Source organism: Nothoprocta perdicaria, unplaced genomic scaffold (genome assembly GCF_003342845.1).
Source record: "Nothoprocta perdicaria isolate Ctin4 unplaced genomic scaffold, notPer1 scaffold_107, whole genome shotgun sequence".
NCBI classification, from domain to species: Eukaryota; Metazoa; Chordata; class Aves; order Tinamiformes; family Tinamidae; genus Nothoprocta; species Nothoprocta perdicaria.
This window is the reverse complement of record NW_020454172.1, coordinates 1,712,948-1,736,144: the sequence shown is the minus strand read 5'-3', so window position 1 is coordinate 1,736,144 and position 23,197 is coordinate 1,712,948. Positions and strand designations below refer to the sequence as shown.

At 47.6% G+C, this 23,197-nt stretch overlaps 1 protein-coding gene across 1 annotated transcript in view; it reads left to right on the top strand.

Annotated features, from left to right (window-relative positions):
* The first annotated feature begins 248 nt into the window (after window positions 1-248).
* NR3C1 (nuclear receptor subfamily 3 group C member 1) overlaps window positions 249-23,197 on the top strand; it is a 54,805-nt gene continuing 31,856 nt past the window's right edge. Inside the window, exon 1 of the mRNA XM_026045870.1 lies at window positions 249-1,430. Coding sequence (XP_025901655.1) covers window positions 256-1,430 — 1,175 coding nt within the window. The 5' untranslated portion in view covers window positions 249-255. The remainder of the gene's footprint in view (window positions 1,431-23,197) is intronic.

The following is a 23,197-nucleotide window of genomic DNA, read 5'->3' as shown; positions in this document are numbered from 1 at the left end:
TTAGCAAAGATCTTTAAAAACTTTTATGTTGTTTTGATTTGTTACCATGAAAAATTAAAAAAGAAAAAGATCTGTGGCTCCGAGACAGATGCGGTGCACGTCAGTTCACAGTGTTGTTTGCGGTGCCTTTTTTCTCAGAGTAGCTAAACCAGGTTCACCAGACTAATGATTTTTTTGTTGCTGTGCTGCTGTGAGAATGCCCTTCTTGTGCTAACTTTAAATGCTTCTGATCTCTTTATAGCCGATGTTAATGTAATGGATTCCAAAGAATTGCTTAAGTCCTCAGATCAAGACAACGCGAGGAAAAATGCGCTCATCAGTACCAAAGGAGGGATTGTGATGGACTTCCATGCGCCCTTCAGGGGTGGAGCCGCCGTGCCAGCCCCTGCACCTACGTCTCCGCTCCCTGTGTCTTCTCAGCCAGACTCCAATCAGCAACCTGCTTTGGCTGACTTTTCAAAAGGATTAGTAAACAATGTGCCTCAGCCAGACCTTTCCAAGGCGGTGTCGCTCTCAATGGGACTGTACATGGGTGAAACAGATGCAAAAGTGATGGGAAATGACCTTGGATTTTCGCAGCAGGGCCAAACTGGCATCTCTTCTGGAGAAACGGACTTCAGGCTCCTGGAGGAAAGTATTGCAAGCTTGAACAAGTCCTCCAGCCTGGCGGAGGACGCGAAGGGAGCGATGCCTTCCGACGCGCCGCTCGAGCAGGATTTCTCGGCCATGGCCGGCCGCAGCGTCCCCTTAGAGTCGGGAACTTCAGTCCAAAGCCAGGTTGGCTCTAACGGTGGCAACTTGAAATTATTCTCCGAAGACCAAAGCACCCTGGATATCCTCCAGGACTTAGAATTGCCACCAGTTTCGCCTGGCAAAGAGCCAAACGGGAGCCCGTGGAGACTGGACCCACTGCTRGATGACGGCGGCTTGCTGTCCCCCATATCCGCAGATGACGCGTTCCTCCTGGACGGAAATCTAGGCGAGGACTGCAAGCCTCCAATTTTACCTGACACTAAGCCTAAAATTAATGACAGTGGTGACCTTTTACCCAGTCCCAAAATGCCAATGCCTCAAGTGAAGACAGAAAAGGAAGACTTCATTGAACTGTGTACTCCTGGCATAAAGCAAGAAAATATGGGCCCAATTTATTGTCAGGCAAATTTCTCTGGGTCTAATGTACTGGGTACTAAAGTTTCTGCCATATCTATCCATGGTGTCAGTACCTCTGGGGGACAGATGTATCACTATGATCTAAATACTGCATCGCTCTCTCAGCAGCAGGATCAGAAACCAATTTTTAATATCATTCCGTCTCTTCCTGCTGGTTCAGAAAATTGGAATAGGTGCCAGGGATCAGGAGACGAGGCTTTAGCTCCTTTGGGATCTCTCAACCTCTCTGGCAGACCCGCTTTCTCTAATGGCTATTCAAGGTAATTAGATTTTGTTGCTTTTATTAAAATACTGCGGGTGTGTGGAGCGTGCCCACATGCGTGTGGGGAGTTTTGTTTGTTCCCCACCCAGCTGCTCATCTGTTTCTCGTCTGTGTGGCGCTCTCCTCCGATGTTGATGTATAGCTGTTGCACGGTGCAGTAGTAACTGTGGCCAGGTGTTCAGCTATAGGTAATGAAAAGAAAAGAGGAGGGGAGCTGCCATCCCTTTAAAGGCAAAATTGCAAGATACGGCCTAAAGGGAAAAACCGAGTATGWGCTCGAAGGGTATGTGCAGAAGGCAGTATAGAGAGAGCTGCTGAAGTGTATACAAAAGCTACTTTATTCTCAAGAATTGGAGAATCTATCGCTGTGGATTCTTTTTTTCTCTAGTGTTACTTAAATGTTGAGCACAAAAATAACTTGGTTGCTGGGTAAATTTTTGGATTTGCATTTAAGCTCAAGTAGAGTTTTATCTTTGCTCGATATTGCATTTGCCTTACATGGACAACAAGATTCCAAGTAGGAAATACTYGGCAGCTTGTTAATAACTAAATTTAAAGAGAATATTTGCAGTAAGATTTYAACCCTACCTGAAATTAAACTCTTAAATAGAGCTTTAGGAGGGCTTTCTTATAATTGACTTTGTGAGGAAGGCATATTAGGGAGAACTGGTTATTATATTAGTATTATTTATTATTGATATTAATAAYATAAATTATAGTAGAGTTTTCTAAAATTAATTTGCTGGTGTAGATACTTGGGTATATTTTCAATGATGAAGTGAATACTTTTCCACTACAGAGTGGTGGTRGGTTCTGTGTGTGCGTGTGTGTGTATGTGCATATGTGTGCACGAATGCTTTTTCTCCCAGTCAAGGACAGGTTCTGATTTCAGCATGTTTGCCTCACTGTGCCTTTTTCATAGCTGTTGTTTAAAATGYCCTTGCTCGTACGCTGTGTTTGGTCTCGGTTGAGCGAGAGTTTTTGGTACGTTTATGCAGTGCCTTAGTGAGAAAATGTCTCTGAAAGCCAGTACGTGTAAAGCCAGTGTAAAACTGTATTGCAAGCCGAGCTTTGGCTTTGTGTAGCCCCGGTGCGGGCGGCCAGGCCCTGCTCGCGAGCTGCCCGCGCGCGTTGAGCTGCCTTTCCCGCCTCGGAGGTGAGGTGTCCGCGGAGCCGTTGGTTTCAGAAGGAAGACTCGGAGCTTGCTTTCGTTTCGAGATTTCATTAGGAGCTTTTGAAGGTTTTTGAAGTAGGGAGGCAGTTTTCTTTGGTGAAAGATTTATAGCAACATGTAATATAAAGAATCCAGAAAGGAAAATGAGAATTATAGTGAAATTCCATTTTGATATGTAAATATTGATTTTTTTTCTTTTTGTACAAAGTCGAAATCTTTTGCGCTAATCTTTTGCGTAACTAGTTCATGATGTTTTTCGTTTGTTTTGGGGAGTTTTTCTGTGGGTTTGTGTTGTCGGCTTTTTTTTCAGTCTCTATACACTTTTAATGGCACTTTCAAAAAAAAAAAAAATCTTTATCAAGGCAAGGAAATCTATTTCTGAGTTTGGGAGACTGCCTGAGCAGATTCCGTGCCGATAATGGCAGCATCCATTTTGAGAGGGTTTCTGCGAGGTCTGGTTTTTGTTTCCCGGGTCCCTGCTGCCGCGAGAGCCGCTGCAGCCGCTGGCCTGGGGGCAGTTCCTCGAGCGCCGCCGTGTCTCCCATCCCATCCCRTCCYGTCCCATCCCGCCGCTCCGGCGCTGGGCTGGGAAGGCAGCGCAGCAGAAGGGCCGCGCGGAGCCACGGCCGGGCTGGCGGCGAGGGCTGCGTGCGGCGCTGCTCCACGCGGCTCATGTGCCGCTTCCCGCCAGCTCCCTGCCCATCCGTGCCCCCCCTTCCTTAACTTGGGATAGTGGAATTTCTTTTAGTCTGATTTAAACAGTGTGGAAAGAATTTCAGGGCAACACCTGGCTGGCTTTTGCTTTACAGTGCTCTGCTTTGGGCATTCAAGGAAGCTGTTCTTGCTTACCAGCTGCTCTTTTAGAGCACCAAAACCACAGCTGTGGCCTAAAAGCAGTGGCGTTTGTTGCCTTGTTGTGGATGTTTGGTGTGAAATAGAGGCAACCCTCCTTTCTTCAATATCTTTGGGAGGCAAAAGAATTGTGGACTCCTGAGGCCCAAATCCGAAATTCTGCTCCTTCCTCAGCCGTGCCAAAACCTTTGGTCTGAGCCAGGTTGGTTCAATGTGGCGTGTCCTGGATTTGTTTGTTTATCCCACGGGAGACCCAACAGCACCAGCGAACGCCCTGCCCGCCTCGGAAACCAGGAGCGGCCACGGGCCGGACCGCCGCGCGCCCCTCTGGCGGGCAGCGACCCACCGCCCGCTTCTGGAATGCCCTTCCCTATGCGGAGCGCTTCCCGGCTCCGCTCATCGGCTTTTACCGTTCTCAACAATTATATGGTGTAATCAGATATAAAGAAAGGCTACCGTCCCGAGTTGGAGATAACCGCTTCATCTTACTGATTTCATGAAAAACTTGTAGTATTTCTTTACAGACACAAAATCTTGAGTTGAAATCTTGTAATYTTTGAGTATTTTTTACATCTAATGGAATCGCAGAAGCTTGTCTGTAATGAAATCAGTGATAAGTGAGGATGGGAAATACTCATTTTGCTCCTGAACAGTAGGAAGTGTTCTGAAGCTAACGCAGCCAGTTAATATTTGTGCTAATGGGCAAAACTTAGAGCTGCAGCTTGGTATTTTAACAGCTAGTATTCAAAATCTGCTTGAGTAGCAGTAAAAATTTCAAAAATTTAGGACAGCCTCCTTCTGGAGTTACTTTGGCGAGAGATCTGGATAAGCAAACTGTTGATCAACTGATGTGAAATAAAAAGAAAAAAAAAAAACAGGGTAACAGAAAATTTGCCTTTGAGTTTATTTAATAGAAGTAGTGGGGCAGAGCTGGAGGAAGAGAAAACCAACTAAAAGTATTTGTAAGTGTTCCACTGAAGAATTTGAGGTTTTTATGGTATCAATCCATAACCTGATTTTTATTTGTGACCTCTTACACAGAGGCCAGTGAAATTTGTTAAACTTCAAGGAAATAATTTTAGCAGTACATGCTTATAAAGCTCTTGAGTGGTTTAATGCACATTAAACCCATTGCTCGAGCTCTTTATTCTTCTAACTTCCTGGAGATGTGTCTTATTGTGGGAGGCAATGAAAGATAATAAGAAACAACACAGCAACACAGTGTGCTGTTTTTTTAATTATTGTTGCTATTTATTTATTTATTTGCACTGCTTAGCCTAGCCTACAGCCAGAATTTGCAGGAACTGGGCCTCGCTGGCAGTGCTACGGCTTCTAGCATTACATTGGAAGTGATTCCTAGTATTTAAGCTTGAGGAGGATAAGGATCGTTCAGGAAGTCTGAGAGAGGTAAAGAGAGGGAGAATATTTTGAAAAACAAAGACTTTTTTTCTGAGCAGTTGTACGCAAAAGTTCTGAAGCCTTTCTTCTAGGAAAAGTTGCCTTTTTATGTGTTTTCAGTTGGGATTCCTTCCTGGAGGCACACATTTTACTAGAAGGAAGGGGGGAAGTGATCCTGTGCTAGAAATGGCAAAGGTCACTTGTCCCCTGTCTTACCTCATTGTTTGGGCTTGGCTTGGGGCCAAGGCCAGCGGCTTGGCACCATTGAGCGTAGTACTTTAAATGTTATCTGACTCAGCAGTCTGTAATGTATGGCACATAATGAAATGTGTTCTTACTACTATGTATATGGATACATAGGTACACGTACACACTGAAATAATATTAAACTTTTTTTTGGAGGGAATGCTTTGAATATCAACAATATATGCTGTGATTTGTCAGCTTAATGTAATGTTGTATTTGATTTTTGAATCTTGCAAATACACAGCAAGAAAAACTTCATTTTTTGGCAGWCAAGACTGGACCAGGAATGTCCTGGAGCATACAAAATAAAGCAGCATAAAAATCAAGATACCAACAGAAACGATCACTTATGTAAGATCCAGTCTGCTTTTCCTACCTTTAGGTGGCACATTCAGCTGATTGATAACTGAGTAGTTCACCGTTTTCTGTAAACTTCTAGTTTATAGAAAACATTTCTATTGTTCCCTGTTATCAATTTCTTTTTATCTATTTTGCATAATAATTAAAATTTATATGGTGTTCCGTTGTTCTTTTCTGCTGGCAATAACAGCAAAAATATAGTTTACACCTATTCATACACCTTTTTTGAAAGTGAAATGTCTGTATAATATAGCAGTTCCACAGGGTATGTATTTACTGTATTACAGGTGACTTTTTACCCACGGTGTGTGAGCAAACTTTGGGGGTGTGAATTCCCTCCCTTTCCATCACTGCTGTTGTGGTAGGAAGAGCAGCCCTTGCTGTATTCATGTATGTGAAGTGGGGCGGTAGGCAGACCTCAGCATACACCGTTTCTCCCGTTTCCCCTGGAAACCCAGCGCCTTTGCCGGGGCAGTCCAGTGTTTCATGTCCGTAAGCGCTGTCCTTCAGCGCGTGAGCCTGAGCCCCGTGGTTTCCAAGGCGGTTGGTGGTGGTTCAGCAGTTAACACTCTACAGCTAATCCCGGTGCGGTGGGAAGGGCGCTTCTCGTGCCGCGCTCTGCTCAGGCTTCAGTAAGCTTGGCTTTCACAGCTTCTTCACTGTCTAGTTTGTAAGATGTGGTTCAGCGGAGTGGGTTTGTACTCCTTGACTAACTTGACTCCCCATAAATGCTGCCTGCAAAGACTTTAGCCAAGGTCGTTTATGTCATCATTCTTATTGATGTATAGCGCTCCTCCATGAAAGAAATCATCTGTCAATTTCATTAGCCTTTCACCTGTCATAAATAAGGATATATGAAGACAAATTCTTTTTCAGCAGACTGACTCGGAGATCGAGTGTTGCTGCTTGAGGCTGGAATGTGACTTGCTGCATTTCTCATGGGCCGTTCTGTTAAATCTCCTTACCATGGAGCTGAGACACCCACGCGCGGCGCGCTGGATGTTGGATCCGTGTCATGTCTGTGCGTCTTGCAAGAAGAGGGCAAGTGCTCAGGGCTTGCGAGTTTGGCTTGGAAAAAATGAACATATGGTTCTTGAAATAACTTTTCTTTTCTTTCTTTCTTTCTTTTTTTTTTTTTCCCTCCCCAAAGCCTCGCTTGCGGAATATGGCAAGGCATCATTACATCTACATGCATTTTTTAGAGCAGATTAAGGCTGCCTGAGTACATATCTTACCACTTATGTGCTAGAAAAACATCTGAATTTGTGTTTTGTAGACAGTTTTAATGACATTAGTCTTGAGATAAAACAAAGTATCAATGAAATCTTGTTTCCGACACCAGTTACAAGCAATGGGAGAAACTTTATAGAGCTACAGAAGTGATTATCTTGTCTTTGTTATCAAAATAACTGAAATGGTGTGTAGTCTATAGCATACAGAAATTAACTTTAAAATGTTTCTTAAAATTTTCAATTTTTACCTATTCTTAGAAGCACAGAAACAAACGCGCATGTGGGAGAAGGTTGTTTCTGGAAAGAATATTTGGCCATATGGTTCATGGTGCGTCAAATCCAGAGAGCTTCTTGTTTTAAGCTTTGGCTTTATAACTCTTGTCTCCCTGAGCTGGGTGGGATATTTCTTATTGTAAGATTAWATCTTACAATTTACCAAGAAGTCAATGGATTGCTTTGCATATACAGGTTATTTGCATTGCTCTCATAACAGAGGTTTCTTGACCGACTTCCTGTAGTATGAAATCCATCTCTGATACAGCGTTTGCTTGAAGAGCCAAGACACTTGTAGCCCAGGAGTTAATCCTGTTCTGGGTTCTGGAAATAATAAGAYACTGTCGGTTGATAACGGCTCATCCCCAGGGGAAAGAAGTGAACCAATACAGCTGGAATAGCTAACACACTTGAAACTTTTCTTTTCTTTTTTTTTATTTTTTAAATAACTTCTTTCAGCTCGTTTTCTTGGCACAGACTTCACGTCAACTGTTTTCAAACATCTGCAGGAAAAACTGACACGGAGCAGTCGTTTGCGTGTGAGGGTGCTTGTGGCCGCGGTTGTGCTTTGTGGCTGCTCCGAGGGCCCCCGCGCAGCTCGCGAGGCGGCCCGGGGGGAGGCCGCGGCGGCCGGGGGCGCGGGGCCGGCCCCGGGAGCGTYGGGCCGGGCGGCTCCATGCTCCAGAGGTGTGAGTGCTCCCGGTGGCTGCGTGTGGGTTCCACAGCCCCCGCGGTGCTCCCTGCACGGGAGGCCTTGTGGTGCCTCCTGCATCCCGCATCCCCAGCGCCTGCCGGTCCGCTGGCACTGAGCTTCGCCCCGACAGGGGTGCCCGTGCTTTAACTGCTCTTTCCTGGTTGCGATGGTGTCTTTAAGCGCTCAAGTTGCATAATATGTTGTTTGAAATATATAATTATATATAATGTGCTCTTGTGGCCTTGAGAAAGCTGATGCTGGATGGTGAGCATGTGGAGCTTAGTTTTGTAATGTAGGTGGTGTCAGCTTTTCGTGCTGCTCGTAAGAGTGAGAATTAAGTTTAGATACTAGGATATTGTTTCTTGTTTAGGATACCAAGTTCAGGACTGGATTATTATAACAATATTTCCTGACGTCTGCAGTCATGGCAGTTGTGCAAAGCTCTGGAGGAAGCGCTGCTGTCAAAAGCCACCTTGGCYACCTTTTACTGACTATGTTTCTGTAGCAGCCAACTACATTCTTAGTTTAATCTGGATCAAATTGTTTTTAATTAAAACCTGGGACTCCACCTACATTGATGTAGAGCTCTTACTCCATTTTAAGCTTCTCTAGAAAACTTTGGACTTYGAAAATTAGTATCAGATAATACAGTAATGTTTTGTGGTGAGGATGCAGCTTCCATTTTTTGGTTAAAAATCCTAATTCTCCTGTGATCTCAAAGACAGAATTGCTTTTGGGGAAGGATTTCCAAAATAATAGYGAGTTTACTGCTACTGTAATTTCATTAAGAAACTGAGTTCCACATTAGGTTGTAGAATAATACATYCTTCATGCTTTTGTAATAGATTTTACAGTTACTGTGTGTGTCAGAAAGCAGCTGGAGATGATCGTATTTATGCACCGTGGTCACACAAGACTTAATATGAAGMTTCTTAGCAGCAGGGCACAGTTTGCTCTTGTGTTGCTCTATTCAGGTATCTYGTTCTGTGTGGCTTTCCTTTCTGTAATGCGAAGTTTCAAGCAAGTAGGTTCTTTTCAGGCTTCTAATTTGAGCTTTGAAAAGGAAGTGGGGTCACAAATGAGTAGCCTGCCTCATAAAACATTAGTTGTGAAATCTGGGAAACGCGTCGTGCTGTCAGATAAGAGTGAATAATTAAATAGCAATGGACAATGTACCGTGTCAAAATAAGCAAATAGTAGATGTGGTTTTACAGCCTCCTGGCTTAATTTCTTTGCTTGGTTTTTCTCTGGAGGATCCGAGCTCTGCCACTTCATTAGCRTTGCTGAACGGCAGGGAAGGGCCGGTGCTTGTCCTTTCCAGAGGGATTTGAAAGCTCTCCTGCGGTCGCCTTCTGGCTCTGTCCCACATGTGAGCGCTGGGTGGTACCGCACCGTTGGCTGGTGTTTGTGTGAGCAACGTGGGCGCTCCCGGGAGCCGGGGCCGAGGAGGGAGAGTCCTGCTGTGGCTGGGCGCTCGGAGCGCGCACTCCCGAGCCCGCAGCCGCTGCGCCTTCCTGCTGCCTYGTGCCCTGCCGTCGTGCTCCGGCATCCCCATCTCCCAGCCTTTCTGCGGCTCCTCCGGAGCGCTTTGGGAGCCCTGTCCTGTGGCTGGAGGGGGTGCTCTGTGTATGGCGATCCTTTCTTTCTTAGGTGGGTGTTTAGAAAGGACTYTGCTGCCTGGTGCATTTAGGATTCTTGGGTTGTTTTTGTCTTTGGCTCCCATCCTTTGGCTTTCCTAAATCCTGAATGGTGGGTCTCCGATGCACACCCTCCCGTGCCGCGTTTGAGCGTGCGGATGCCGAGTGCGGAGGTTTGGTCGCCGGGCAGCGGCTGTGCGGGCCGAGGGCAGCCCCGCGGCTTGCCCGCCGCCCAGGCAGCACCGGTGCCGTCACGACGTGTTAACGGCGCAGCACGCGGCGGTGAAACAGTACCAAACCGCCAGCAAGAGAGGAACTGTTGCTCCTGATAGGGTGGTAGGATGTGATAATCGGTACAAATACCAATTGCTTCATGGTAGAGCATTGCCATAAAAACACAAGCCGCGACTGGTGGTGCTTGTCATGGTAGATCGTTTGGCTCCTGCGGCTCCATGGGCACGGAATCCTCTCCGGGCCCCTAATCAGCTGTTAACTGCCTTGAATCCCCCAGCGGGCGCGGGAAGGCACGCGGTGAATGCTTCTGCGGGACAGCGATCAGCAAATTCGTACCTTTCCTGGAAAGGATTATGCACTATGCAGGTAATCTCTAATATGACTTAAAATSAGGTGCATGTGAATGCTTGTGTAARGTGTTACCATAAATGGGATTTTTGTAGCTGCTTTATTTAATCAGTTGTAAATCGTTAAGAAAATACCTCTGGAGTAGATGTTTTGATTTAAGTATATGTGTATCTGTGTACTGTATATTATCACTTATGTTTGTTTCTTACTAAGTTTGTTYGCTTTCTGAAGCGCTGGTTATTTCTCTGTTGAAGCCGTAGACTTGAGTATCTTTAGCAGCCCTACCCTGCGCGTGGGGGTCTGCGACGGCCCCCTCTGTCCGTGGTCACCTGGGCGGGCCTGGCGCTCCTGCGCGGGTGGCGTTTGGGGCGTTAATTGCTTCTGCTGCCCATCCCCTGATGCCTCCTTTAGCCTGTTGGATTTCTCTGTCTTCCATTACATGTGAATTCTACAATTAATCACGCTGCTCCAGTATGAAGTTAATAAAACTATAGAGGGAAAAWTTGTCGTTTCGTTGGTTCTATTAATTTGAATTAGATCAGAGCAGTATTCCCCCCAAATAAGCATTTAAAATGCTTATATAAATATTAGTGATACTGAATTTGGTACCCAGAGAAGCTTTAAAATGCTGTGAGTCTTGGCACAGCTCTAAAATTGTACAGATGCGTGAAGGAATAGGAAAATTCATTTTACACTTTTTTTATTTATAGAGAGAATAGATTGAAAGTGTTTACTGTAATAATAACAGGCTGCCCATGAAATGACCAATTCAGGTGCTTCCTGAGCAGAAGGATCCCTTAGGAGCATGTCTTTCCTTTAAGCGAGGAAAACTTGATTTAAAATGAAGACCAAATCTACAGGGATCAGCTGGATGAATCAATTGCGTTTTGAAATATCTGAGAAAACACTTACTGAACCGCAAACCTAGTAACACTGGTTCTAAATAAACAAGAATCCAGAAAAGAACATGACATCCTAAGCTGGGCTTTGGCAATGGAAAGTGTGTGCTGTCTTTTAAAGATGCTTAACAGCAGATTCACAAACCTGTGCAAATAACCTGTTTTTTGGCACCTTGAAGCAATTATGGCTATAGAGAGGTATTTGGGAGTGGGGAGCATGGGAGGTGCAGGCGCGCGCTGGGATCTTTGAGGAAGGACGTAGGATAAATGATGGGGCTGGAGAAGCAGCGCCATTTTGTGTAATGCTGTCTTATATATATTGTGTAATGCAGTCTTATTAATAAATCAAACTGCATTTGTTAGGCACGTGCATGTGCACGGAGGGGACGGGGCAGAGCTGGATTCTCCCTAGCCTGAAGAGACTGCCAAGCATCATGGCACTGCTGGAGCAGTGGAAAAATACAGCCCCGAGCATGTGCTGAGGGCCTGAGTTTTCGTTTTACTCAATACTGGTTCTCTCTCTCTCTCTCTTGTGGGCCATTCTTTTGGAATTGTAATGTTAACACTGATTCAGACTTTTTGCAAAGAAAAAAAATACTGTAGATATAGAAACTAAGTAATTAAACTCATAACTTACAGCTTATCAGTTGCATTAATTTTGAATTTATGCATTCTGTACAAAATTTTGACTTCATGATTTTCAAATGACACTTGCACTTGTGTAGCATTTGGTATTTAAATATGACAAAGTAGTTATGTGTGTGTGTATATAATATATGTATTTTTTCATGTGTGTTCCTGCTAAAGTACTCCTTCTATGGGCTTGAAATTATATTGGTTAGCAATGAAAATGGCATTGAACTAAYGTAATCGCCCTGGGTTTCAAATCCTTATCTAGTGTATCTGCTTCTTGGATTACAAAGTCCATTAGCTGGATTGCTGTGTTTTGTAGTAGAATAAGTGCCAAAATTGTCTGTGGCCACTCTGAAAGATTTTGTTTTCACTTCACTGTTAACTTGTAAGCCTGGATTTGGAATGCAGCGACCGTGTAATCATTCTCCAGTCTGATAAAATACATTTGGTATGGAAATATTTGAGAATATTTGTAGTCCTTTAGAGGGATTTGATCATTAAATACTTAAAAGCTAGGGAGTTTGTTTTGTTTTTAAAGTCTGCAATTTAATAGATTTTTAATGCTGTTTTTTTTTTTTTACAGTCTTGTTAGAAATGGTTTTCTGAAAGCTGTTGTTTATATATGTACAAAATTCTAGATCTAGTATTTTTGCGGAGGTTGTTAGAAAGAAAATTTAGGGGGATTTTGGCTGAGGCGTCCGGGGAGGCTCCTGCTCTGCAAGGTGCCGGTTGCCATTCGCGCTGTTGCAGGCGGGACCCCGTCGCTGCCTCCCCGGGACCCGAGCTGCTCTGGGCAGGCTGCGGCAGCCCCAGAGGCTCCTGAGCACCCTGTTTGGGGCGTTTTCCCTCGTTTCCTCCAAGGGCTCGGGGTCGGCAGCCGCGGTGCGGGGCCTGGGCCTTGCCGGGAGCAGCCCTGGGAGCAGGGCGCCCTTCAGGGTGAGCAGCAGCGCTCTGGGAAAGCGAGCGGGGCGAGCGCTGCCAGCGCCCGAGCAGGGGACGGAGAGGGTGGAAAAGCAGCACAGTTGTGTTGGTGCTTGCAGTAGCTCAAATAGAGGCATTAAAGGGAGCCGAACGTCCAGGGCTTTCTGTTGTGGCACCCTTGTAATAACTGCAGGCTGCAAATCCTGTTTTAGATGTTGCGCTAGTGTGGGCAAGAATTGGCACCGAAGCGGGGAGGAGAGGCCCGCAGGGGCCCTCACTGCACTGCACTGTGCTGCGCCCCCCGTCTCCAGAGCCCTCGTGAGCCCCGGGGTGCCCAGAAATCAGGGCAGTTTCTGTGGCCATGTAATGTAGATGGGTCTGTAGCTCCTCACCAGTCAGAGGGAAACTGAAAGTGGGAAGAACAGGCAACACAAGGAGCGTGTGGGGTGCCCCGTCGGTGCCGCATGCACGTCCCCCGCACTCTCCGTCTGGGGTGCCCGTCGGTGCCGCGCGTGTCCCCCGCAGGAGAGCTCTGTGCAGCAGCCCCGTGGCGCTGGAGGGCCCTGCCAGGGCAGGGGAGCGGAGCTGGGATCAGAAGCTGATCCCTCGCCAGGGAGGAGGCTGCAGATAAGGGGTTGCTGAGAGAGCACAACGGGGGTGTTTGCAGTTAAAGTCTGTGCTGTGTTCCATCTGAAAACTCTTTTCTGTCTATATCCTGAGCAAGTTAGCTTTTATACCACCAGTATTGTTGCAAGCAGATTCACCTCTGAATAGCAGGTTTGTCTTGAATGTACAAAGCTGTTCTGCTAGCAATTTCTTGTCTACTAATAATTTTTCTACTTAAAACATGCATATATTTTGATACGGAAACTCCAAAGATGTATTAGTAAGTTATTTCTATAATACTGTTCTCATTTATTTATTTCAGTGATAACCTCTGGTGGATTCCAGAGGAAATGAGCTGTGTTGAAATGGAAGTGTCATGCTATTTTCGGTTTTAATTTCTTTTTTTTTTGTCTTCCTCATGTTAGAAGAATAAATTGCCACGTTCCCATTTAGAATGGGAGGATTAGGCTTTACGAGCACGTCAGATTATTGCACCGAACAAATACTTGCTATAAAAACTGTATTGAAACAAAATAGAAAAGTATTATTCTTTTTGTTGTCATCTTATTTGAAATAGCAGGAAGTAGGGAAGAGATTCCCRTATCACAAGGGTAGTGTTTGGAAATGCTGCTACTCTAATACTAGCTGCTTTCAAGAGGGCAAAAAAACCCACCTCCTTGTTTCTGTTTTGGTAAAATCTCAAACAGGCAATTTCTGTGAGCTCCTTGCACCCCCATTTCTCCATTTTCCGTGTCTGACAGCCTAGTCTGACACCTCCATTTTAATAAAAACCGATTTAGCAGGTTTTATAATGATTTAACTTTCCAAAGTCTAGAGGAGACAAGTCTGTTCAAAGATGTCCCAACTGATTTAAACACTGTGAATGATTTAATGCAACTGAAATGTGGTGCTAGAACTTGTGGTGTGAAATGGAAACGCCGCAGAGACCGGAGCACTCGGAGCGCTTTGTTGGGAGGACGTGGGGAGGATGGAGACCTTTCCTCGGGCACCTGTTCGTGCGGGTCGGGGGCCTGTGGAGCTGAGCAGGGGTGTTTGTGCCCAAACGGGGTGGCTTGGACGTTTGTTCGGCCTGCTCCTTGTTTAGGAAGGAACTGSATTCTTCTTTGCCTCTGTGTTTCTGCCTATGCGTGATGAAAGAAAGGGATGTTCGGAAGAGCCCTGTCCGCAGGAAGTTTTCCTGCCCAAGCTCTTCATAGCAGTGCGTGGAGGCGGCACCACTCTGTGCACCGGGCAAGGGGAYGGCGACATCAAAAGCCATGGTGCCCCTGTATTCCCCCACAACTTAGAGCTTTTTGAAAAGCAAAACAAAAGCAAATCTGTTCAACGATTCAGAGGTCTGTGGGCTCCCATGTGCGTCTGTCCTTTCCAGGTAGCCCTTCTGAAGACGCATGACTTCCCAGCTGGTGCCTGCCCCTCTACGGCTAATTATAAGGGAACATTTCCCGGGTTGTTCCTAGTCCCAATGCTGCTCCAGCCCCAGTGACTTGCCAGGATGGAGAAAGAAGCTCCRTAACGAGCCCTGAGCTATGTGGGGATTGTTTGGGGCTGGGAGGCTGCCCCGCACTGGGCGGTTGCCGCATTTCTGCGGGCAGGTTCTTTCTGTGGCACCGAGAGCGGCTCTGCCACCCATGTGCTGGCACACTGGTGGTGCTTTTCCTTATGTGTGTGTATGTGTATACAAATAACGTGTGTGCTTTCAGACTTGGTTCTGTCTGGAAAAGTTACAAGTAAATCAAGAGAATTCCAGAAAGCCAGCTGTACAGAAAGCTGCCTAGGGAAACATTTGAAAACCATCCCTCACTTTCTAGATATAGCGGCTCTAATTCCAAAGATACCTAGAAATGAAAGGCTTCTGTGAGGCTGGATGGCTCTGTCACCTGAATTATCTGCAGCGCTCCCCCGTTCCCGCTTCCACCGCTGCAGCAGCGTTGCAGAGTGGCGACGCAGCCGCCGCTGGCGCCCGCGGAGCTGGACGTTCCCACGGCACTGCTCAGCAGCAGGCAGCCCAGGAAATACGGAAAACAGGAAAAACCCAAGAAGGCAGAGGATCGCGCTTTCATTTGAGAAATGAAAACTTYCCAATTAGAGATTAGCAATATCAGCCTTTCCAATAATACCCTGTAAAATTCAGTGCTTTTGCTTGTAAATATTGTCTCATATAGGATACAATTGCTTAGTATTTATAAGCTTCCCAGTACATTTGAAATTCTTATTCCAAAGGTACCTTTAGTGTGGGGTTCTTTGCAGGATTTTGTTGGATGTTAGGAAAGAGCATGGAGGGTTGGTGTCCAGGGTAAATAATACCATATCCAGGAGGGTTTATTTGCCTGCTGGACACCGATAAATACTCCCTGTTATGGGGCGATCCTGTCAGTCCTCTCACCACTAATCTACGAGGATCGGCCAAATAACATGCARGTTACCCTAGCAGACAGTAAGTTTCTGTAATTCTGTAAACTTCCCCTGGTTAGAAAAAGTTTAAAGTCCCTGGTCATAAATGATTGTCCCAGAATTGTAGTTCTAGTGAGAAAGCTGTTTCTCATGCATAAGGAGGGAATGCGCGTTGAAATCCTTATTGTGTTTTTCTGTCCCGAARCTTTTGATGCTTCTCTCCTTAGAAAGAGTCATCATGTTAATTATTTCTCTGTTCTTCTCTGTTTGAAGGCTAAGAGCAAATACCATTTCTTTGCTTTACCTTATAATTGGGACCTGCACCTCCCTAATCTCCAGCATTTCAGGACCAGAAGCGCAATCCTGTGACTTGTGTCCTGGTGGAACCTCTTTCTCCTTGACAGGAGAGAAATGTGAAAATAACATTTTGACAATTCCCAGTTCTTGAAGGTGACCCAGTTGAGTGTTACCGATGGTCTCCTGTGGTGTTGGGGTGAAATGAGGAGTAGCGTGAGTCTCGSTTCCTGTTTTCCCTCTGTCTCCCCTGTGCGACGTTCAAAACCTGAAGCCAGAAGGAGGCCATAGGAGCCYGACTGTCCCTGTCTCCGGTCACCTGCATCCCGGAAGGTGCTTTGGGTCTGGTCTTTGTACCTCAGTGGTTGTCTGCTCCATGAGAGGAGGATGGAGCTGGTTCCCATGTGAGTTTGGTGTTGTAGACCTGTCCGCACCGATGGTCTGCGGGCACTTGGTCTCCCTGGCAGTGGGGCAGGAGCTCCCAGTGTGGAACTGCCTCCAGCTCAGCTSTACGGCGAGGGGATGGGAAACGGGACCAGCAGCAAGGGGCTCAYCTAAATGAATACGGGGTGTATTGGTCCTGCTTTTGTCTGCACCAGTTACTGGAAAATAAGCTAAACATTAATTATGGAAGTGAAATGTGTAGGTAGCATGCAGTATTGATTGCTTGGACTTGGCCTTTGCTACAGTGCAGAAGTGAACAGTAAGGAGCACAAACCGAGGGCTGATAGGTATTTGGTGTCACTGCTGCTGCTTGGTGATGAGCTCCTCCCGCTGTTTTAAGGACTTTTTTGTGAGTTTAAGTTGCACTAGGCTGGGCGTGAGCTAGCAGCGACGCTGCAGGATGCTGCTTCGCTCCGATATCCATTACTTTGCTCTCATGTTCACTTTTATCTTGGGCTGAGTCAACAGATGTTTTCAGATAATTTTCAAAGATTCTTTGTTTTTGCTTATGTTTGAGCAGCCGGGTTTTTAGTGTGCGTTGCAKTTTTGTTCGTAGTGGGTTGTCTAAGTTGTCTAAGGAACGTTTTCCTCGCCAGCCCCTTGAGGAGGGGCGCTCGGCCTCGCGGCTCCCCGGGCCTGCCAAGCTCCCGGTGTGCAGCCCGCGCGATGGCTCCAGCTCTGGGCACGTCCCRGCTAGCCCGTCCCCATCGTGTTCTGCTCGCGGCGTGAAGTGCCCAGCAGCATCGCCGCCCTGCTTCCTGCAGGTGCCTGCTCTCATCGGGTTCTCTGTTGGCCTTTGTTTGCTGGTAATCTTGCTTATGCCACAGCACTCAAAGGAGTGTCTGATGATTATCTCCAGTCTCTGCCTTGACCACTTCCCSCACCTTGACACCTTCGTTCTTACCTGGCCTTTGGTCTCCTAGCACAGGGCTTTGGCTATTCCAAGCTTGGAGGTCCTGCAAGCAAGTCTTTCTAAGCCGAGCTGCTGTATTTGATAGTGAAGTGATCCACAGGATTGCAGTTGTCAGAATTGGTGTGGGGAATTCACATCGTTGGAGGCTTTTCGGCTTTTGAAAGCTGCTTTATTCCCATCCTTGCTGGATGGCCCTTGCTTGCGTTGTGCCGCCAGACGGCAACGCCTGCAGTAGTGGCTAAAATACTGTATTACTGTCAGAAGGAAGCGTTGCTGCCTAATCTGCCACCTAATGAAACGTGCGCGGGAAGGGCAGCGCTCGACTCCTGCGCTGCCTGGAGAAGAAACGCAGGGGTTTGGGCGCGGGGCAGGTGGGCGGCGCGAGGAAGGGGCATGCGGGCCAGGGTGCTGCGGTCAGGTCAGCGCCCGCCCGTGCCGGCAGCGTGGGGCTGCGGAGCTCCGGAGCTGTGAGGGGCMCCAGTGCTGCTGCCATCAGCCCCCAGGCCAGGTGACACGTTAGCTCCTGCTCTTCTGTGAATGAACAGAGCTCCCATGAACAAGCTCCATAGSTTGTTAAGTCTGTGAAGCTTTTTAGTTTTATTAAGAGGAGTGAGATACCCATACGTTGGTTTTTGTCATTTATTTTAAAATTTTGCCCTGTTTTTACACATTTGACTTTCCATTGGCTTCATAACGCGCAGACAGAGGGGGTTTGCAGCAGCCTGCCCCAGCCTGGGAGCCTGCTGGGCAGTCCGGGGCCGTGGCCGCTGTGTCCCTGCGCCCTGCCCGGAGGCCCCTTCAGCCGCTGTGTCCCTGCGCCCTGTCCGGAGGCCCCTGTGGACACGTCAGAGCCGCAGCTGTGGGAGCCGGGGAGCTCCCGGCCAGTGCTGCGAGCGGTGTGGGGGGCTGCCCTGGCAGTGCCTTACCCTCCTCCTGCCTTTGTCACCTGTGACACTTAAAAGCTCCCATTCCCGAGCTGCTCTGTTCTGTTTTCCCTCTTGGATCACAAGGGCTGACCGAGAGGGGCTCCTGAAAGGAACGGAGCTGTTAACTCCCAGGCCTGGCGCAGCGGGGACGTCGCGGGTGCCGTCTGTGCCGGCCCTCCCCGCTCACCTGCGTGGGATGGGCAGTGCCCAGGCCTGGCGCCTTCCCCTGGGGTACACTGGGCAGGCCACGCTGTTTCTCCTGAGCAGCACAGTTCCTCCTTGTATGGACGCGTTCTTGCCTCATTCAACACAGCAGGGTCTTAATTTCCGATCTGCTAACTTTGCTAAGCACCTCTTAACAAAGTGCTGTGCTAACGTGGAATTAACAGCAGGACCCTTCGGCCACGGATGTTTTAATGCTCCTCTGCTTCTTGTTCTTCCTTCCTGTCTCAACAGAAACCCGAATTCTCTGGGGCTCATGGATCCACTTCAGACTTATCGCTGGTTAGACAACAAGTAAACAACCTACTGTAAATGGGCCGTGTGCCAGCTGGCCTCCCCGCTCCCGCGGCTTGTGACTTGCATTCAGGCCTAGAAGAATGCCTTTTTACTTGGTCATTTCCTTCCCCTTCAAATTCAAAAACGAAAACTTTTTTCCTCCAATTAAATAGCTTTCCTGACATAAATATTAAATTGAGGAAGGATATTGGCGCTAATCAGATGTTAAGGCATAATACGTTTTGGAGGGAGCCGTTGGCCTTTGCCTGGAAGGTGGGCGGGAGCAGCAGGGCCGTGCGCAGCTCTGCACCGCGCTGCCCTGCGCCGCGCGGCCTCGCTCGGCCGGCCCGCGGCGGGGACGGGGCCCGGCTGCCGAGGGGCTGCGGGGCACGGTGCTCGCTCCGGCGGCGCTCGCTCCGGCACCACCGCTCCTGCTGCAGCTGGAACTGAGAGCTTGCTTTGAAAATTACCTTTCCCAATAGTATTTTTGACTTATTTTGAAGCACAAGGAAGGAGTACTGAGAACATACTAAGCAAAGTGCTTTAGGCACCAGGACATAGGCAGCCTCAGTCGCCTGGCATTTTGCACTCGCGTGGCCGGACTGCTTCCAGTATCTGAGCGGGCTAATTCTGTGGCTTTGGGTTAAATATAGCCGCACTGTAAGCTGTGGAATGGGCCGCCTTGGTGGATGCCTGTAACCGATCCTCTGCCTGGGCAATTATGCTATAGCTTGCCTACAAAGATTGCTCCCTTTAATGGATTTCTTTTTCTCCGCCTCCCTTCAAAATATTATTGTGTATTKCTAGGGAAATCCTAACACCAGGAGAACTTCAAGAGGTAGATGAGGGGTCGCCGTTGTGCCCCTGTCTGCAAAGCCACTGGCTGGCACGCGGGCTGCTCAGTCCCGCTCATGCCTTCCTCTCTCTGCAGCAGCTCTGGGCAGGTTATTTTGGCTCTACCCTTTTAACCTGATATTACCTCTACCAAGAAACTGCAGCTGTTTGGGTGGTAAAACAAGTGTGCTTTTACAGGGAATTTTACAGTAATTGTTTCTTGAACAGCAATCTTAGATACAATCTCTGTTGACCTTTAATTTGAAGTCAAAAGAAAATCCGAGAGTATCTTGGCAATACAATTGAAACAGCAACACAGATATTCTTTGTGGTTAATTTACTTATTTGTTGTATAGAATCCGGTTTCCAGCCTAATTTTATCTCTTTCTGTAATCTGCAAAAATGCTTATCTGTTTAAACAAGACTATCCTCATCCAAGCAATGCTGTTTTGTAAGAGCAGTTGTACTTCTGGCAACTGCTGGGCTTGTTTTGCCTCCATGGGGGTAATAGAGCTGAATACTAAAATAGAGACTAGCACTTGCTTTGCAGCAGCGGTCGGGACGGATCTGAATAAGCGAGTGTGTTCTCAGACCTTGTTCCAAGGCTTTAGAAAGTCCAAGCAAGGGGCCTAACACTCCGTATCCTTAAAGTCAAAAGAGTGAAGATCTTTAGAAGAGGGAGGTTTGAAAGTGGAAGCCTTATTTCTGGCCATTCCTAGAAACYTGTGAGGAAAATTCTTACATGTGAAGGGTGTGGAGGAGGCTTTCCTTTAAAGCTGTGTGTAGAAACTTTGGTTTTCTCTCTGAATCCAGAATAAATTCAGAAACTGCTTTGAAAAGAGATAATAGAAATTATTTCTAAATATTTTGAATGTTTACCTCTATTGGAAATGTTCTGTACCAACACTTTAACCCCTTAAAGCCTGCCARTGCCTTTCCTGTCTCCACGAGGGAGTTTCTATTTCCCACGTGTTTTCTCTGGTCATGTCAAGTCCTGTCTTTGTTGCCAGGTGCAGTCCTTGTCTGACTTGCAAAGCTGCGCTACTAGTTGGTGCCTTTACTGAAAATTATTTAACAGTAGAAGGGAACACATGCCAGAATTTGCACCACAGTGATCTCTTGAGAACACTGCAAGCTGTAATAAGCAATCCATGGTGCCACAACACGGAAGCAGGGACAGGTTTGTCACGTCTTGAGCGTTTGGGGAAAGGGAGTTTAGGTCCAAAGCTGAGTATGAACCTGCRCAGGCGGCCTCGCAGTTAAGGCTGCAGTTCGTTCTAGGCTCTGTGTTATGTAATCCCTAGTGCCCCAGGCCTCTGTGCATACTGTATTCACATAATACTTACAATTTGGAAATACCCGCATGTTCCTGTGTGGTTTGTGTATGTGGACACCAGCAGTCACCCGTATCTGCTCCCCAACACGGTCGGGAGCATCGTGCACCATTAGTGCTCGGCTGGGGTCTGCTCAGGCAGCGTTAGCAGCRAGCTGGGAATCGCTCCGCAAGCCTTTTGCTTTCCCCTTCGTCAGAAAGTGCTTAAAACATTTTTAAGTTTCACTTGTGAAACTTAAAAAGTACTACTAATACCAGGATCTGGGACTTGACTTAATCGTGAGATGCAGAAAAATACTCGAGTGAATTTTCTTCTTTSCCTTTTGAACCCTGCATATGGTTTTCAGCTCAGTAGAGATTTTCTTGTGAAAAGAGAGATTCTCACAATTGTAAACTCTTAAGCAGCGCTAAAGGAAAAAGGCCAGATGCTGCAAGGCTGGTGATTAAAACTGCAAGAATAAGCAGTACGGGGAAACACTTATCGTGCTCTCCTTGAAAAGGCTGCCTGCTTATCTCCGGTTCTTGGCCTCACTCAAGCCATCTACAGCTAAGATGAAAAAATCCAGACCTTTGGCTGTGTTTGCGCGGGGTGGGTGCTGCTGCCGCTGTTCTCGTGGACTCTTGCAGTGCAGGGTTGGCCGAAGGCGCCGCCGCGCCGCAGGGAGGAGCGCAGGCGGCTTCGTCCTTCCCGAGCGCGGCGAGACCTAACGGGAGCAGCTGTCACGTGCCGGGAATACCGCCTGGCACCCTTGTGGAGCCAGTGACTGACAAAGACTGCGAAACCTCTGTAATGCCTGTAAATACCTGCAGCTGAATCGCGGAGCCTGTGCGTGAGCCCATAGTTAAGAAAATAATTCCTTCCTATCAGGGTACTACTATTTATACTGTTAAAATAACAATTTATAATTGTGTGTAATTTGGGACTTAGTCAATCTCATCTAAATTTAAGAGTGCTGAGATCTCTAATTTAGGAGCATAATTATCGGAAGTTCAGCTCCCTGCAGGAGGTGGCGAGGGGAGAAAAGAGCTTGAATTATTCTCTGGTGTTAASTGTTTCACTGTTTTGATTAGGGAAGTGTTCGTTGTGGCTGTGCTTCTAAAATAAGCACCTCTTCTGGTCCCTGAAGTTAGGTGAAATTAATTGGGATCATCATTATCCTACATTAAAATATATATAGTTAGGTAGTTTAGGTATATAAGTTCATTCTCATCTCTTGTTATTTTCATTTTCAGAATGGGAGGGTTTTGTTGCCTTTGTTGTTTTTGTTTGTTGGTTGTTATTTAAAATTGGAGGTAGCGACACATTAGTGGGCACTGTGACTCAGATATTACTTCACCCTTTCAAACACAGTTCATCCCCCTTGACTGCATTCYCTTCTTACGTTGTCCCTAACGCGTCCCTGTCCCTTAGGCAGGGTGGGAGCGCGGGGTGCCGGGAAGGCCTCGAGGGGATGCGCGGGGCGGCTGTGGCGCCGCGGGGACGGGTGCCCGCGCGCGGCTCTGGTGCCGGGACGGGGCAGGACGGGAGCGGGCGCCGCGGCAGCCCCTCGCGCGCAGCCCCGCAGCATTGTGCTCAGCGTCAGCCTCACCCTCGCCTAGCGCTTCCCGGGGCAAACGCGTCCGAGATAGATGCAACACGCTGGCACCCGGAGCTGGGCACTGCCTCAGAGGCCCTATAGCCTAGCAGGTTACTAGCACGAACGAGCAGTACTGCGGGCCTGTGATCCTGCAGCTRTTTCTCCTGGAAAATAGTTCTGCAGTAATTGCATGTCATCAGAGGCTGCGGAGAATCTGAATTAAAACAAGAGAAAGGCTCTGGTGGGTGGGAAGGAGCGAGGGAGCCATCGCATCCTGGTGCTAAGGGGCAGCAAAAAGTGCATCACTTGAAACAAATCTAGTTTTGAACTTTTCCCTGTATGAAAAAAASAGTGTTTTCTGTGGCTTAGAGTTATCTCAAGAACACGATCTCCTGAGTATCAGTTGTTTCCTTTTGGTTGTTCTGTCCTGAACTTTTGGCCACTAACGGGGAAGAAAGCTGGCCTTTGGCCTGGGGGGCTCTCTGGTGGCCGGGTGCTCGTGGCGCCAGGCGGCAGTGGGCCCGGGGAGCGCGACCCGACGGCTCGCGGAGCMCCCGGCCCTGCCCGAGGGCCCCGGCCGCCCCGCGCGGAACCGTGCCACTTGGAGCCGGGATCCTGCCCGGCCCGTGCTGCCCCTCGCCAGGGCCCGGCRCTGCGGGGTCCGAGTGCCCCTGAGCCCTCGTGGAGCCGCCGGGGGAACGCGAAGCCAGGCTGCGCGGAAAGGAGGAGAGGTCATGATCCCATAGAGTCCGGAATTCAGATCCAACATCTGTTCCCTTTACATGGTGAGTAGAATCAACTYGAGTTTCTTGTTGAAGTTATCCTGCAGTGAATTCTACCTTGTTTTCTATTTCAGTGGTAAATAGTTTTTCCTTTATTCCATAAGGAGTGCTGAGCTGTCTTGCTGGAACRTGCTTTGATAGGAGGAGATGTGCACGGAAGCAGTGGGACAGCCTCAGCTGAGCATCTGGCCAGTGTTCGGTCCAGCTCCATCTTTCCATGTGATCTTTTCAATCTATATCTTTAA